Source organism: Rattus norvegicus, chromosome 8 (genome assembly GCF_036323735.1).
Source record: "Rattus norvegicus strain BN/NHsdMcwi chromosome 8, GRCr8, whole genome shotgun sequence".
NCBI lineage: Eukaryota > Metazoa > Chordata > Mammalia > Rodentia > Muridae > Rattus > Rattus norvegicus.
This window is the reverse complement of record NC_086026.1, coordinates 67,928,719-67,947,404: the sequence shown is the minus strand read 5'-3', so window position 1 is coordinate 67,947,404 and position 18,686 is coordinate 67,928,719. Positions and strand designations below refer to the sequence as shown.

The window sequence follows — 18,686 nt, the reverse complement described above, 5'->3', positions numbered from 1 at the left end:
TTTGAGTACACTGTCTCTGTCGTCAGACACACCAGAAAGGATATCAGACCCCATTACAGGTGGTTGTGAGCCACCATGTAGATGCTGGAAATTGAACTCAGGACCTCTGGAAGAGCAGTCGGTGCTCTAAACTGCTGAGCCATCTCTCCAGCCCTTTAGGAACATACTTATACTACCTTTTGGTCTCTTTTCTTCCAAAGAACAAATGAAAACAACCCAATACAGAATCATAGCAAAACATTTAGATTAGCTTTAGCTCTGTATTCAACTGTGAAGGCAAGCAATCTATCCCCTTGCCAGACAAAAGCTGTGTACAAATCATGTACACACAAAACTGGATAGAGACTAAACTCTATATTCAGTATAAACTGCAATTTACTCCACAATGCCCCAAGCCATGCCTACATCAAAGAAACAGATGCTGCTGTAACTAGCCCAGATGTCCTCTATACCACATAAATCTAGGTATAGATATAAGGGCTACCTCCTACTCACCTCAAACACACCATTCTCCTTCTTGCGCCACATCCATTCCGGGTGGGGGTAGCCAACAGACTTGCAATACATCATAGCATCCTGCCCTTCATTTTTGTTTTCACTGCGTTTATGGCCAGTGATGTCAGGAGCAGCTGTGAAAAAGTATTAAACCGTTACCACCTAAGATACCAAAGGCCTTTCCTACTGACTCAAGAGTCTTGCTTCTAATGCTATCAGTCTTTATCAAAGCTGAATATGAAGGTGTGTTGAAAAAACCTTTTGAGTCACAATAGGGTAAGAAGATCAATTTCACCCCCTACCCTTACTTACCAAAGCATCAAGGAAATACCAGAGTTAATACTGTAAGAATTTCTACCAATGTAGAACCTACTGAAAAAACACACAAGCTCAATTGTCCTAACTACCCAAACATGTTCTTCAGGAAACATGTAAACAGAAACACTGTCACTTATGTAGGCCACATTTTCTTCTTCAAACGCCTACAATAACTATGCATTGTGTTAAATGTCATGCATTTTCTTAAGAAAATGAAAGTTCCTTTAAATCTAGATATGTAAAAATCAAGCCTATTAAATGATACGTGAAAATCAATATATGCTTTAAGAGCTACTGAAAACCAACCTGAACTCAATCAGGAAAACCAACATCAAGCCCACTGGGCTTAACCAGTAAGGAAAAGAATAATCAGGAACCTCAACTAACATCCTCAAGGGGTTTGTAAACAGAATAAAAACCTGACTTGAGGCCTGGCGGTGGTGGCGCACACCATTAATCCCAGCAATTAGGAGACAGAGGCAAGTGGATCTCCGAGTTTTAGGTCAGTCTGGTCTACAGATTAAATACTAGGACAGCCAGGGCTACAAAGAAAAACCCTGCCTCCAAAAATACCTGACTTGAGACAGGTATGGTGGCATATCTACTGGGAAGTAGAGGCTGGTATATAGAGATTTGAAGGGCAGCCTAAGACTACACAGCAACACCCTCTCTCCAAAAAGGAAATAAACAAGGCTGCCATGTTTGACAGCCTGATTTAGATCTCTGCAACCTACATGATGAAAGAAAAGAACAACACACACATTTGTCCCCCAACCTATACCCCTTCTAACAAACAAACAAACAAGTCCTAGCATTCATATGGAAGCACAAAAGAACTTGAAAGGCCAAAACAAAAAGAACAACACTAGAGGAATTACCATTCCAGATTTTTTTTCTTTTTTCTGTGCCCCCCCCTCCCCCTGAGTGGAGGACCGAACCCAGGGCCTTGCGCTTGCTAGGCAAGTGCTCTACCACTGAGCTAAATCCCCAACCCCACCATTCTAGATCTTAAGCTATATTATAGACCACAGTAATGAAAACAATTTGGTACTGGTACAAAACAGACAATCAGACCAATGTAAAATCTGAAGGGTCAAGTACACATAACTTCAGCCACTTAATAATTGATAAACATGCCAAAAACATAAGCTGGAGAAAAGACTGCATCTTCAAAAAGTGAAGCTGTGATATAGATGGAGAAAAATAAATTAGGCATGTAGCTCTCACCTCGAACAAAAGCTAACTCCAAATGGATCAAATACCTAAACTTAAACTTGCAACACTGAAACTGCTAGAAGAAAATACAAGCATACCTCATATGACACAGTACTTATATGATAGAGGACATGAAAAGACTATGAATCGGACTCCATTTGCCTAACAATTAAGGGCAACAATTGATAAGTAGGACATTCCTAAAACTAAAAAGCTTCTGCACAGCTAAAGAAACAATCAACTTGTGAAAGGGAGTCCAAAGGATGGGAGATAATCTTTGCCAGCTATACATCTGACAGAATTAATATTCAAAATATACTCAAAACGATTTTAAAATAAGACTCATTCAAAAAAAAATGGGCCTGGGTCTTACAGAAAATTCTCAAAACAACAAAACAACCTAAAAATAACTAAAACAAAAAATCCATCATCTCTAGCAAGTAGGGAAATTCAAATCAAAACAACATTGAGATACCCAGTCAGAACGGCAAAGATCAACAAAACAAACCTACAACAAATTCTGAAGGTTGACAACGATAGGGTAAAGTGGAACCCTCCCTCCCTCCCTCACTGTTGGGATTACAAAATAGGGCAGCCACTATGGAAATTGGTGTGGAGAATTATTAAAAAACAAAACAAAACAAAACAAAAAACTTAAAGACTCAGCTATACACTCCTTGGCATATGACCAAAGGACCTGACACCCTACTCCACAGACACTTGCTCAGCCATGTGCATTGCTATGCAATATAGCTAGGAAATTTAAACAACGTAAATGTCCTTCTACCGACAAATGGATACTAAAATGTGGCACATAAACACTACAGAATACTATTCAGGTGCAAAGGAAATTGAAATCATGAACTTTGCGCTAAGTGGCTAGAACTAGAAAAGATCATATTGAGTGAGGTAACCCAGATCCAGAAATACAAACATCACATGAGTTCTCTCATTCGAAGTTTCTAGCACTCCAAATCTTCAAATATGAGTACATCAGCCACCAAAATGGCATAACTGTATGGTGCAGTAGTGGCACATAGCATACCACTTAGTGGTAACCAGCAGCTCTCTAATGAGATTTAAGAATGCTCAACAAAAGACAGCACACAGCACGCTTGGAATTAGAAACCCAGCCACCCAAAACAGTGCTAGTGAAGTGGTCTTGGAGGAGAATCTACAACCACCATTTTACTAAACCAACGTAAGTCCTAACTAAATACTTGTCCTTATAACTACAAAAAAAAAAAAAAATGTAGTCCTCACCCCTCAGGAAGGAAACTTCTCTTTGCAAAAGATAGAGACCATTATAGAAAACTACAACTGATAAAAATGCAAAGCTGTGTAGTCCAGTAACAAATGGATCCATCTACAAAACACCCATGCACTTAAGGCTCAGGATCATTGCAGAAGAGAAAGTAGAAAGATTCTAAGAGCCAAAAAATCAGGGAGTTTGCTGAGACTGTGTCTCTTAGTAATACCAGAAGCTACACCCATGAAGTCTCACCAACATGACTGCCTACACATGAGCTGAACAAGGCGAACAGATATGCCAAAGTAGATGGGGAAATACCACAAGTCTTCAAACCTACACAAAGAACACATTGACAGTGGAAGAAACATCATTCTCCCCCCACCCCCCGGGACCAGCAACTGGCTATACCAAACAATCAGGCTTGAAAACGCACACACACAAGTAACATTTTACAGACTGAGGAATATTTAGGTATATACATATGCATCTATATGTATGTATGTGTATGTGTATACACATACATATATACACACATGAATGCATATAACAACAATTAATGAAAAAAGAGGCCATGAATTTTAAATAAAGCAAGGAAGGGTATTTGGAAGAAGGAAAGGGAGAAATAAATTCTATTATAATCTCAAAAATAAAATTTTTTAATAAGAAACTAAACAAAACAACAAAACAGAAACCTACTGGGTGTGGTGAATCATGCCTACAATCTAAGCATTTAGGAGAAAGAAGAGGGTAAAAATAACAGATTTGAGGCCAGCCTCAACTACATGAGACCATGTTGAGGAAAAAGAAGAAAAAATAGTAAAATAAAATAAAATAAAATAAAATGACTTTCCACGTCTAGCCAACTTATTGCAATCTTGAGCTCAATATTTGGGGACATTCGAGATGTAGATATGCTGGTGACTATTATTCTCCACTTTTAGGACTCACCTAAGAAATAAATAGTACCTGCTTCAGCACAGCTTTAAGGGACTAAGAAGCCTGGTGTAGAGCTAATTCTTTGAATTTAAGCTTCTTTTATCCTGATATTTTCCACTAAGGCTTAACAAGACATCTAAAAGCAAACTCAAAGTAGGCCAGGGTGGGAAAGACAATCAAAAGGTATTGGTTCAAATTCCAGTTGAGTTGGCTTTTCTTCCATGCTTTCATCTATACTTAGCAAATGAAGATAATTCCTGTACCTGCCTAGTTCCCAGGGTTCTTAAATAGGTAGGTAAGATGTCCAAACATCCACTGAAACTGTAAAATCCTGGAGAATCATATCACATCATGGTCTGATACCACATAGGACCTTTGAACTACTTGGCTTCTTTGGTTTAGAAAGAATCCAAAATCCTATAGTCCACAGACTGCTTCCAAGGCAGAGTGGACTTGCATGCATTTCCAAGGGCACTTAGGATACGGATGGAACACGTAAGGCTCCAAGCTGCATTTATCATCAATTCTTGCCAAGGCTAAGTCTGTTTTAGTACCACTCTGTGAAATGCTTTCTAGGTTCAATACCAAAGGAAATGTCTTCTTGTTTTTCCATGAAAAATTCTTTACTACCTAAGGAGTATCAGGCTGCTTCTACTGCTTCCATAAAAGCAACTCTTCTACAGTTACTATGCCATTACTCTGATCTACTGTTCACTTTTTCTCAGAGATTTCTTCAGTCAAAAAATATTAGGTACCTGCATCCACCTACAGGACTCATTGTGCCACCTCCACCACCCGACTCCACACCCAGACTTTCTTTCTACATCCTCCTAAAGAGTATAGCCTTATCAGTGTAGTCTTCACCATTACAAAGGACACCTCTTTTTGCAATAGATAAGAAAACCATAACCAATCAAAATGCAGAGTTGTGGAGCCCAATCTCAACACACACACACACACACACACACACACACACACACACACACCACTCCCCACACCTGAGGCTCTGAGAACATTGTAGAAAAAGAGGGGAGAGGGGATTCAATGAGCCAGAGGGTCAGAAAATTTGCCTCGAGATTGCACCTTCTAGATTGTGCCATCAAAAGCTTTAACTATAAAGTTTCACCAACATAACTCCACAAACTTAAGCTGAACAAGGATACTGATACCAACACACAGGCCAAACTGAACAGGGAAAAGCCCAAAAGGCCTCAACCCTACAGAGAACCACAGGCTAGGGAATGTTCCCAGGAACCAACGGAGTAACCTTAGCTGAGACTCACAGCAGTAGGGATATAAAAAGCAAGTTCTGAATTTGAAAATCAAAGATACCTAGATGCTATCAAGTCTCTTATTGTTTACCAATTAACTGAACAACCTAGCACCAGCCATTTAAAAACCTTTTGAGTTTCTTTTTCCATTCTGTAGGTGGCCATTTTGTCCTACTGATTTGTCATTTGCTTTATAACACTTTTCAGTTTCATGAGGTCCCATTTATAATTGTCAATCTTAGTACCTGCAAGACTGGTGGTTCTGTCCATGTCACTGTGTTCAAGGCTATTCCCCACTTTCTCTTCTATTAGGTTCTATCTGATCTTATGTTGAGGCCTATGATCCACATGGACTTAAGGGTGATAGATACAGATTTATTTGCATTCTTCTACATGCTGACATCCAGTTAGACCAGCACCATTTGTTGAAGATACTTTCCTTTTTCCATATTCATAATTTTGGCTTTTTTGTCAAAAATCAGGTGACCATTAAGCATGTGAATTTATGTCTGGGTCTTTGATTCTATTCAATTGATCAACCTGTTTTTATGTAAATATCATGCTGTTTTTGGAAATTCTTTTATTATACAAGATTGTTCTAGCTATCCTGGGTTTTTTGTTTTTCCATATGAAGTTGAGAATTAACTCTTTTAGGGTCTATAGAGAATTGTGTTAGAATTTTCAAGGAAATTGCATTGAGTCTGTAGATTACTTTTGGTAAAATGACCATTTTCACTATGTTAATCCTGCCAATCCATGAGCATAGGAGATCTTTCTACCTTCTGATGTCTTTCCAATTTGTTTCTTCAAAGACATGAAGTTATTTTCATACAGGACTTTCACCTTCTTGGTTAAAGTTACATCAATATATTTTACATTATTTGCAGCTGTTGTGAAGGGTGTTGTTTCTCTGATTTCTTTCTCCGATGCATTTATCTTTTGTATATGGAAGGCTACTGATTTTCTTAATCTTGTACCCAGCCTCTTTTGCTGAAGGTATTTATCAACTGTAGGAGTTCCCTGGCAGAATTCTGGGGATCTCTTACGTATAATATATCATCTGCAAATAGTTTTACTTTGACTTCTTCCTTTCCAACATTTTTAAAAAGAATTTTATTTATTTTATGTATGTGAGTACAGGTTACTATCCTTAGACATACCAGAAGAGGGCATTGGATTTCATTAGAGAAAGATGTGAGCCATCATGTGGTTGCTGGGAATTGAACTCAGTGCTTTTAATTGATGAACCATTTCTCCAGCCCTTCCTTTCTGATTTGTATCCCCTTGATCACCTTCAATTGTCTTATTACTCTAGCTAATATTTCAAGTACTATATTGAACAGATATGGAAAAAGTAGACATTCTCTTATTCCTGATTTTAGTGAAATTGCTTTGAGGTTTCTTTCCATTTAATCTGATGTTGACTATTGGCTTGCTATATATTGCCTTTACTATGTTTAGGTATGTCTCTTGTATCCCTGATCTCTCCAAGACATAAAAGGGTGTTAGATTTTGTCAAAAGCTTTTTCAACATCTAATAAGATGATCATACTAATTTCCAAAATATATAAAGAATCAAGAAACTAGACATCAACAAACCAAATAAAACAATTAAAAAATGGATACAGATCTAAACAGAGAATTCCCAACAGAGGAATTTCAAAAGGCCAAGAAGAACTTAAAGAAATATTCAACATCCTTAGCCATCAGAGAAATCAAATCAAAACAAGTCTGAGATTCCATCATATACCTGTCAGAATGGCTAAGATCAAAACCACAAGTGACAGCTCATGCTGGTGAGGATGTGGGGCAAGGGGAATGCTCCTCCATTGCTGGGTAAGAGTGCAAACTATACAATCACTTTGGAAATCAATATGGCAGTGTCTCAGAAAATTGAAAGTTGATCTACCTCAAGACCAGCTACACCATTCCTAGGCATGCGTATATATGTGTGTGTGTGTGTGTGTGTGTATATATATATATATATATATATCCAAAGGATATTCCATCCTACCAACCTAGATGTCCCTCAACTGAAGGATGAATAAAGAAAATTTATACAATAAAGTATTATTACTTAGCTATTAAAAAATTATAATCATGAAACTTGCAGGCAAATGAATGGAAGTAGGAAGAAAAAACAAAACAAAACAAAAACCAACATCCTGAGTGGGGTAACCTAGACGAAGAATGCACTTACTTGTAAGTAGATATTTGCTGTAAAATAAAAGATAACTATGCTACAAATCCACAGGCTCAGAGAAGCTAAGTAACAGGGAGGGCTCAAGGGAAGGATGCTTGAAAACAGATCTGATATTACAGGTGGGCTGTGGGTAGATGGGGACAGGTAGAAAAGGGAACAGGTGGAGGAAAGACGGCTGAAACAAGTACTGGTAGAGACAACTAGAATTGACATGCATCTCCGGGATAAACTAGAAACCTCCACAATACAAACGCCCAGCAATCTATAAGGGTTTCACATCTGAAATTTCTCAGTCTTTTAAACCAGGATACCACTGTTTGTTCCTGTTTTCATAACAGAGTTAGAATACAGTAAAAAGTTAACAATGCAATCAACAACTTGAACATGATAGCACATGAATAACGTGTGTGCTACAAGTGTGCAAGTGTGTGCATACAAGCAGAGATTTTAAGTCAATGTTTGGTGTCTTCTCCAATTGTTCTTCCCATAATTTTTAAAGACAGGATCAAAGCCTAGGGATCCTCCTGTCTCTGTAGAGCTGAAACTGCAGGGGAAAGTGCCCTTTTTTCATATGAGTTCTGGGGAGTCAAACTCAGATCCTCATGCTTTTAAAAGCAAACACTTTACTGAGCCACTCCCCAAAATATACAAGTTGTAACTTCTATCTCAAAACACTAAGCCAGCAGCCCTCTCTGTTCTGCCCCTCCTCACTACTGCTTCCTATCTGCCACAAAGATATGAAGAGGTATACCTCTGGGGCTGTTGACTCCCATCCTTAGCTTCAGTTACTATTCTTTGTTTGGTGCATGCACTGGGAGCATGGAGGGCATGTGGAGGTCAGAGAATAATCAGAGCTGGTGCACTTTCTAACCAGGTTACCAGCTTTGCACAGCAAGCACTTATACCTACTCAGTCATCTCATCATCCCTGAACCCTACTTGTAAGCCAGCTAAACAAACAAATAAAAAAAAAAACCTAATTGTTTTGCATTCTTGAAGTGCTGCTTATAAATCACAACTTAAGATTGCAGTTATTCAGCACCTACAATTGTGTTTAATTAAATAGGTAAGCAAACAAACAAACAAACTTATTTATCCTGTCCCATAGCACTGTTTCTCCTCACCCAACTCAGCTTACTTACAGTCAGGAAGGCTCACTACTGGCATAGAGAAAATGTCCAACACTTTCTATCCTCAAGTTAAACAAATGCCGCATTTTCTAAAAGCAGAAAGGAATTAAGCAACAAACCATGGCCTACTGTGATCTGCTGGAACCACTAGAACTGCACAAGTCAGAATGTAATCTAGCAGCCAGAGGTGGCACTGACAGGGCCTTTATCACCTCCTAATCAGGACTGTATCACAACACTTCTTTCCCTTCATTCATAGAGGACGCTGAACATGACTAACTCTTCAATCTGCATTTTTGATCTTCCAAATATTTTAAGGAAGAGCAAAGTAATTGGGCTTTTCTTTTCCCCCAAATCTGTCCTTCTAGCACAAGTTTGTCTTTCTATGGTCCTTTCTCAACAAAATAAAATAAAATAAAATCCTTGTTTCCTAACCAGTACCTTAAACAGCTTCTTAGACAACATAACAATGGAAAAAATACTTTATTGGAGAGTCACGACCTGGGCTCTAGGTTAGCCCTGACATAAATTCATTACAGGACACAATGGTTTTACCTTTGAAGGTCTCAGCTTCTCCTTATGAATAATGCATGAAAACTAAGATTAGTGTTATTAGGTAGCTACAATTTGCAAAGGTCTATTCGCCTGTGAAACTCTCTGCTATAGCCTCATCTTGAAGATGCCTACCACAAGATTTCCTTAAAAACAAATAGCTTTATATTAACCTTGCACAATGTACTTTCACAAATGTGGCTAGACCCACCTAAGACCTACATAGTCACACTTATAAGATTTAAGAACTTACACAATGCTGGATCATATAAGATGCTACTACTTAACATTCTGACATGTGAAACAGTAATTTTATATAGTAAGTCTACTATAATTAAGGCTCCCATCAAATGTATCAAGTAAGTGCTATTGATGTCCTTATTTTACAAATAAAGGAATGGAAGCACAGAAGCCAGGAACTTGAAAAGTCCGCCCTGTCATCTTAGCTATAAATTACATTGCTTCTCAAATTGGAAATAAGAATTTTAAAAACCAGACATCCAGAGTAAAGAAATATCTCAGAAGGAACCAGCGGCTAACACTGAAGTCTTTGATAGGTTGTACCTTTCACTTCAATGGTGGCATTTGCTTTAGGAGCGCTGACAAAATGATATACACAGTGGTATTCGCCTGAATCCTCAGCTCTTGGCTTATTGATCCTGCAGAGATAAGGGAAAAGAAATGAAATGTGGTAATAAGCAACAGAAGGCAAACCAAACAGGCAACAAGAAGGGACCACACTTCTCAAATCTCTCTCTTCACTGTAACTTACCTCTTCCTCACTATGAGCATTCTTTTATGTATTCTCAAATATTAGTGCCTTACTCCTTGCCTGGTACCAGTAATAGAAATAGAAGGGGATTCTGGTCCCTAATCTTACTATGCTACACTTTACTGAAAGAAACAAACTACAAAACAAGCAATTGAAAATGGAGGGCTTCACCAAACACAAATTATATTGATATGCAGAAAAATCATCAATAAAAATTTGTTCTCTTGGAGTTCCAGACAAACAGAAGGGATGGGTGTTTCATAAGACCTTTCTGAGCTTTGCTGAAAATCTGATTTAGTGGTATGCTTTTCGGGAAGTCAACACAAAAAGGCCCAATAACCAAACCTACCAATAGCACGTTTATTTGCAGAGATTCAGCTTTTTATTTTAAGAAAAATAATATCATGCTATATTCTAGCTCTACTAGGCACTTTGCAATACCACAAGCTTGTTTCCACCTCAAAATCGCCATACAATGCCCCTATACTGTTTCTCCATCACCCAGCATACTTAAGTCCATTTCTTCTTCCCTCATTACTCTCACACTGTGGTTCTTCACAGTATTTACCACAATTTGTAACCACGTATTTATCATATTTTTTGGCTGATATCTGTCCCACATTGTATGGGAGTAGGCACTGTTTTGGTACAAACTCTATACTCAGTCCTCACCTGATACACATACTGTAGTGAAGAAATGAGAAAGCAAGTGAGTGAATGAACAAAGTCAGAACAAAACAAGTTAAGAAATTAGTGTAAGAATGTGTGGCCAGGATATTAGTTCCTCTCAAGGCTCACAGCTGATGACCACCTTACACAGACTCAATACACTCCCTCCTGCACACACACAAACACACACAGAAAGACAGACATAAGAGACAGACAGGCATTGGTAACTGCAAAAAAAAAAAAAATAAATAAAAAATCAAATGCCCCAGATTGGAGGGTAAATACTAATACAGGGATGCCTTCAAACTGTTCTTCTAAACATCATTGAAAAGATAAGCACATCTCCTCTGCAGAAATTAATGTTTAATAAAAACTCCTCGTCTTAACCACTTATTGGCTCTATAAATTAACCTATTATATTGTTCATCATAAAAAAAAAGAAAAACAAGGTAAGAAACCACAGATAAGAAGTGACTCAGCATTTCTATGCCCGCACAACATTCTAAAAGGGAACAACCAGGTTATCTTCTCGGTGTGACACAAATATCCCACCACCTGGGATCTATGCTCTCAAAAGGAAAACACAGACAAATCAGCTGTTCTTAAGTAGTCCAGAGTTTGAAAACTGAGAAACAGTCATATCCTTCAGGGTTTGCCTGACTCTAATCTAAGTTCCATAAGAAATACTTAGGAACAAAAAAAGACTCCCAAGTTTGAGGACATGCTTAATGTGTTTACAATTTCCCAAAACCATTCATTCCCTTGGACTAACTACTGGAAAGAAAATTGAAGCAAACAGAAAATGTTTCTTACATGGTAGAAAGGACAGGCTTCTGAAGCTGGTTCAATGGCCAACTGACTGAGTAGCCCAAGAATGTCTAAACTTTAATCCATAGCCTGGAGACCAGCAAGTAAACTGGGGCAAAAAGTGAGCAGTGGCAAAGACACAATAGATAAGTCAAGCAGATTGGACACTTGCTTCCTTGAAAGAGGTATTATATTAAAAAAAATTTTTAATGTATAGAAGAAAAAGGGGCAGGCTGAAGAGATGGCTCAATTGTTAAGAGCACAAACTGCTCTTTCAGAGATTCTAGGTTCAATTCCCAGCACCCACATAGCAGTTCACAACTATCCATAACTCCAGTTCCAAGGGATCCAACACCCTCACACAGACATATGTGCAGGTAAAATACAAATACAAATAATTTTTTAAATTTAATTTTAAAAAATTGGGGCTGGAGAGATGGCTCAGTAGTTAAAAACACTGGCTGCTCTACCAGAAGCCCTGAGTTCAATTCCTAACAATCGCACAATGGCTCACAACCATCTGTAATTACCTAGTCAGATTACCTAATCTGATTCCCTCTTCTGTTATGCATAAAAAAGGGAAGCATTCATATACATTCTTTAAAAAATTCATAAAATGAATGGACAGACCAGAAGAAAAAGTAAACACCACCCAACAACCCCAACCTATTAACGCTTTCCAAAATATGAAAATACTGCTAGGGCTACCTTCTCAATTTAGTATCAGAAGAAACCACAGTAAAGACAGATTAAGTTGCCGTTTTGTGGTAAGGCATAGAAGGGAAGGAAAGCATTACAAAAACAATTCAAAGTAAGTGTGGAATCTAACACACTGATGCTGGAACATAATAATATTATATTTGACCTTAAAAGCACCCAGACCTACTACTTTCTGAGTCTTAATTTCCTGATCTGAAAAAATGATGAGGACTTATAAACTCATGTAAATCGATTAAATAAGGAGCACAAAAATCTTAGTGATGCTGCAGAATGTCTTTGCTGCTAAGTCCAAAAAGGCTCTGCTGGTCTCCCTCCAGTCTAATTTCTTTATATTGTATTATTCTGCCAAGCAGGATTAGCTGATCCTTTTTGAGATCACTTTGCAAACCAAAACAAACTTTTAAAAGATGAGATGCCAAAGGTTCTCAACACTCTAAAAGGCACCCCATGATCAGGGTTCCAAATAACTCAGACTAGCAAATATCCTCCTCTATTCAGAGACTATGTCTAGGTTACCAACCTCACCCCCCAGATCACTAAAGACCACTGTATGATCAGGTTATGGTGACTTTACACTTAGAAGACAATTCATTAGGACATCTACCCATAGGAAAGACCCCTTGTCCCAGTTTCAAAGCTGACTTCAATTTGCTTCTCAATCTACTGAAATAAGTCAAAAGAACTGTATTCTGTGACTCAAGCTATTAACTAATACTGATTCCATGAACGAATGACTCCTTCTTGTTCTCAGTTTCTTAATTATAGCAGTTACAGGATCATCTATGGTTCTCAACCACGACTGTCCGCTAGAATCATTGAGGAATCTTTGACAGATTCCTAGGCTTTCCTCAAATATAGCAGACTAAACTATTCAGGAGAGGGCAAGGCCAAAAGTGGGGTGGTGCATGCCTTTGATCCCAGTACTGAGGAGGCAGAGGCAGGAGGCTGTATAGTCTTTGTGAGTTGGAACCCACCTTAAATTCTCATTTCTCTTTTTCATTCTCTCTCTCTCCCTCCCTCCCTCCCCCTCCCTCCCTCCCTCCCTCCCTCCCTCCCTCCCTCCCTCCCTCTCTCTCTCTCTCTCACACACACACACACACACACACACACACACACACACACACACACACACACACACACCAGAAGAGAGCCAAATGTATCTGAAACCAAAGTACAGAATTTGGAAAAGAAATCAGTTCATTGAAATAATGAGATCATATTTTAATAGAAACGTTCTCAAATTCAGCCTTTCAACATGTACATGTAAATTCCTAATGCGGATAAGATGCATTAATATGAAAGATCTTTTGGGAAGCATGGAAACCAGCTAAGGAGCCAGTTCAAGCTACTGTAACAAAATAATTCATAATGTGTGTGTATGTGTCTGTCTGTCTTCCACCCTGCCCTTTTTTGTTTGTTCAATTCTTTTTTTTTTTTTTTTTTTTTTGAGGCACTGTCTTTCCACATAATTCTGGCTGTCCTGGAACTCATTATATAGACCATGCTGGTCTTGAACTCACAGAGATCTGCCTGCCTTTGCCTCCCAAATCCTGGGATTAAAGATGTGCACCATCACACCCAGCATCTCTCTTTTTAAAAACGTTTACTTAGTACATGTACATGCATGCATGCACAGAACAACCTGCCACAGTTGGTTCTTTCCTTCTACTATGTGGATTACTGTGGCTGAGCCGTCTCACTAGCTCCACAATATATCAATTAATTAGCATTTTCATACTCATAATTGTATCATATAAATGTGAATTGCTAATGATGGATTATGAACATATTCTCTCCTTTGTTCCCAAGAACGTTCTCACCTGTATTCCATGTTGCTGGCATTCTTACGGGTGGCAGTGAGTTCTACCCCATTCTTTGTCCAGTAGCTGTACATAAGGGTGTGAGAGCTGGAAGTGAGGTTACACTGCAGGGTGACAGGAAGGAGGCTGTCTCGAATAATGACCTCTTCGCTGGTGACAATTCTTGGTTCTGTAATTAGAGTACATAATGACAGAGTGCCATAGTTTTCCATTGTTTGTAGCCCTGGCCTGAGAGTTAAATGGGGTAGGGTGGGGAGACTAGAAGAAAAGGGAAGGCAGACAGGACTACATTAGGACTTTCACTTTACCACTTTGGTGGAAGTTAAAAAAAGGAAAAACAATGATTATAAGCAAATGACCACTAGCGCAGACAACGACCTGAAGACCAGCTGGCCTAGACGTGAAAGAATGGGAGTATTACATGTGCTTGCACTGGCAACAATCCACTTACAGTTTTCAATACCACAATTTTTATGAAGTAAGAACCACCAGCCAATTCAGCATCTATAAGAAAATGGAGCTCTGCCTTGCAGTTCTGAATGCAAGGGCAGTGTGTCGTTAATGTAACAGACTCCTTATGGAGCCACTAGACCTTGGAAAAGCAACACATAATACATGTATGGTTGTTCCCACAATGGAATCTGCTAAACCTACAGCAAACCAACCACAGCCATTTCATAGAAAAGATACTAGATTTCAAAGTAAACTTCCCATTGGAAGTTTCCTGCATTCTTTAAATTTTTGAGGAGGGTAACTTCTTAAAGAACCACTGACTCTTTTCTCCAGCCCATATTTATTCCCAAAACAACCTTTTCAGAATTGCACTTTAAAACACATTGTACTGCAAGACAACTGTATTAGAGTGAAATTTGTCTTGGTATATGAGCTTCTAGAAACTTAGAGAACTGCAAGGTTTACTCCTTTCTTTTATGGGCTAGAAAAGTAAAATGATGTGTCCAAGGTCAAAATTACTATCAGTGGCAAAAATGGCCCTAAGTACATCTAACTAAGTTTCCTATTTCTGTCCCCCAATTCCCAATACCTCTTAGCCCCCAAAAACCTTCACCTTAATGCAAGGTAAAAACATTTCTTTCTGATTCTATTCTGGGCTTGGACAACTTAAGATAACATCTATCTACAAAAATAACCTACAATTAGTTAAACGGAACCCCTTAAGCAGAAAATTTGTAAATCACATTGAATCATTTCTAGTAGGTTTATCTTGAAGGAACTTTTAAATTTTTATTTCCATATTATAATCAGGACTGTGTTGCTTGATTTAGTTTTCCCAGATTTAGTTTTTCTCTACTTTGGGTCAAATGTTGTCTTTCAGGTGAATTCTCAACCAATCACCTTCCCCCATCCACATTAAGAAGTATGTGCCTCTTTCCCCCAAATACCCCTTCTCAGACACCCATGACTGACTTCCCACTTTCCTGTATCTGGCTACTTCTAGTACACATTTCCACAGCAGCTTCCCTCATTTTATAAAGAATAGTTCTAATTTTTGAGGATAGAACTGTCTCCCTCTCCTGAAACTGCTTCTTTTTATATAGTTCAGAGGAGGGAAGAGGACGGATAGAGAAGTCACGAGATACTTGGAAAATGTAATGTCTTAATGACTTTCTAACCCATATAACATTTCTCCTTATAAAGTTAGTATCTTTATTATCTTATAATAAAGCAAATTTTAAAACTGCCTCAATTAACAAACTGGTTCTAACTAATTTCCAATTCTGACAACAGGATAGTAGTTACCTTCCATTCAGTACTGGTCCTATTTAATAACACCAAACAAGGTCTCTATATACAAATAATGGAGGCATAGCAGCCACTAAGACAAAAGCAGATGCATGTAAACACGTTAGCGCATTGGTGTCCTATGAGTTCAAGACACACTGGACAGAAGCCAAATCCCTGGGCTTTAAGAAGTTGAGCAGAACAGCTGCAAACCCTGCAATGGAAGGCGCACATACACCATCAGCAGAAAGCATCACAATTCCAAGAAAAATTAAAACCAAGCAAAAACAGAAGTGAAAAAGATAGAACCAGTACTCCACAGAAGAGAAATTAAAAATATATCAAAAGCAACATTAAACCCAAACACACTTTCAAGTTTTCACTGAATTTTTATTGTCCAATTTCATATTCTATCCCACTTGGGAATCTCCTGGTTCTTCCTCTCAGACTGCACTGAGAAAGGATGAACTCTGAGAATGAGGCCAAGAGTTTCCAGATGTTTATATACAAGGAGGCAAAGAAAATGCTACTCTTACCTGTAACGATGCAATGATCATTGCAGCTCAGGGAGATTAAGAAGGTGATGAGAGCAATCTGGTAGACTTTCTGCTACGAAATCTTAGAAAGCAAAAGAAAGTACTTTTTCCCTTAAATGTTAAGGATCCAGGAAAGAGTCAGCTGGGAGCAAGTCGATTCTGTGCCATAGGAGGTCTGTAGTATGGGGTAACCTGATTCCTGTCATTACTGTATGTGAAACTAGCACTATGCTGAGCTCCTCTGGCTGCAGTACTACATTTGTGTTTGACACCAGGATGAAGGTGAGACATTTATTTCTGTGGCTCAGTGCTACCCAGTCAAAGTCCAAGAGAGATGAACATTTAGAAATTCAAGTATTTTTACTTATCACTGACTTCTATTTAGAAGCAATAGGTAGGCCCCTAACCCTAACCACCATGTTTATGTAAAGAACATATTATGGCAAAGCCAGCCTCAAAACTGGACCCATTTCTCTTTTGGTTTACATTATTCAAAGAGCTTTGGGGAAAGTACTGGTATGTCATTCTTAGAAGAATTCAACCTCCCTCTAGAGGCAATGTTTCTAAGGAGCCTAAGATCACAAAACAATTTAATTAAAGTTAAATTCAGGGCATTAAAGTTAACCAACTGATATGGATATCCAGGAAGAGACTGACTAGCCAGGTTATGGCTCAAGTATATGCAGATACCCATAAATTAAGAAACAGGTTTCTAAGTAAACGGGTAAGTACTATGTGCTCTTAGGAACTGATGCATACTTAACTCCAAAGCTCTAATCTTCTACTCCCTACATACAGTCTTTTTAGCTACAAGTTAATATTCTTGGGAGTGAAACTACCTAATGCCCAGTCTATAACTATGAACTTCTAGAGACCTTTGTGGCCATTTGGATAATTCTGATTTTTGTTTAAGGAAAGGAGCAAGGGGGCAGGAGAAGGAGGCGTGCAAGGGGAAAAAATTGTTAAAAGAAAGAAAAATTGCTGGGTTAATGTTCCCCATTTTCACAGACAGGTTTTCTTTTCCTCTTCACAGAAGCAGGGTCTCTGATTCAGCAGTACCAACTGCAACAGCCCCTCCTGTCTCCCTTTCACATCCCCTCCTCCAGTTTTCCAAGTGAATACAAAGCAGATACTAATTTGACTTTTTTTCTCTAAATATACATTCAAGTATATACATTCAGTTTTCCAAATCTATCGATTTAGGGTCTCTGTCATAGTACTATGTTATCACCAAATTGCTCACAAAAACAGTATTTTACTACTTAACTTCATTCTCTCTAAATCAGTCAGGTCTCTCACTGAGCCACCCAAAATCATGCAACAGTATAAGAGGCCCCTCTATTGAATTGAGAATGCCCCTCAGTCAGAACCAAGTCAAATGCAGGACTAGAACCCTTCCTAGTGAGAGCCCAGATTTTGTGATGGGCTCTGCTTCCTACCATACAGGTTTCAGAAAGAAAACTGGTCACCCAAACCTAACTTGTACAACAGACACAGGACTGTAGAGAACTTGGATTGAGATTTAACTTTTTTTTTTTTAAGACAAGAGACAGTGTGAATGATTTCCAAACTATTTTTGAGTTTATCATCCACCAGGATTAGGAATTTTGTGAAAACATTAAAGTCAAGCTGTCTGTGGATAGGAACCAGATACAATTCTGACTTTCAAGACAGCATGATGAGAGTTTTAAAAACAATATAATTTTCAGCTTCAGAGCACCTAGCTCCTGATAGCAGGACTAAGGGAGAGAATCTCAGGCAGCTGCTTTAAACAAAACAGGCTCAGTAAGAACTGTGCTGTTGCATTGGAGTGCTGCTGTCAGAGAAGCACATGCCACTGCTTTAGAAAAGAAAAAGAGCTGGAGCTGTGGAAATACCCAAGCTTACATGCCACCCAACAAAACACATATTACCACAGTGCACCATGGCAACATTCCTATCAACAGAACAGGATGACACCAAGTCACAGCGAGGGAAAAGGCTGGGCAGACACAAATTTAAAACCATAGAGGTGAAGGCAGCTAGCTATTCAGAGCGAGCTTCCAACAGATAAACAGGGGAAATAAAAAGTAGTTAGAGTGGGGAGAAAAATAAAAATAGAAAGGCACCAGAGAAGCACTCAGCAAAAGGATAGCAGGAAACCTACTACAAAATTAAAGAGGAGGGAAAAAAACAGTTTCAACTACCCTTATTCCACTGCCTGGCATTTGTGCTATTAAAAAAATTTTTGTTTCCCCAGTTCTCCCTCCCC

At 38.6% G+C, this 18,686-nt stretch overlaps 1 protein-coding gene across 8 annotated transcripts in view; it reads right to left on the bottom strand.

Annotated features, from left to right (window-relative positions):
* Nptn (neuroplastin) overlaps positions 1 to 18,686 on the bottom strand; it is a 66,554-nt gene that overhangs the window by 11,827 nt on the left and 36,041 nt on the right. For all 8 annotated transcript variants that reach the window (XR_010054023.1, XR_005487909.2, NM_001413347.1 and 5 more), the window contains 3 exons: positions 14,160 to 14,328; positions 9,936 to 10,030; positions 496 to 629 (listed from right to left, as the gene is read on the bottom strand). Coding sequence is in view for 6 of the 8 variants with exons in the window: in NM_001413347.1 (NP_001400276.1) it covers positions 496 to 629; positions 9,936 to 10,030; positions 14,160 to 14,328 (398 nt within the window). In the remaining 2 variants the exon portion in view is untranslated. The remainder of the gene's footprint in view (positions 1 to 495; positions 630 to 9,935; positions 10,031 to 14,159; positions 14,329 to 18,686) is intronic.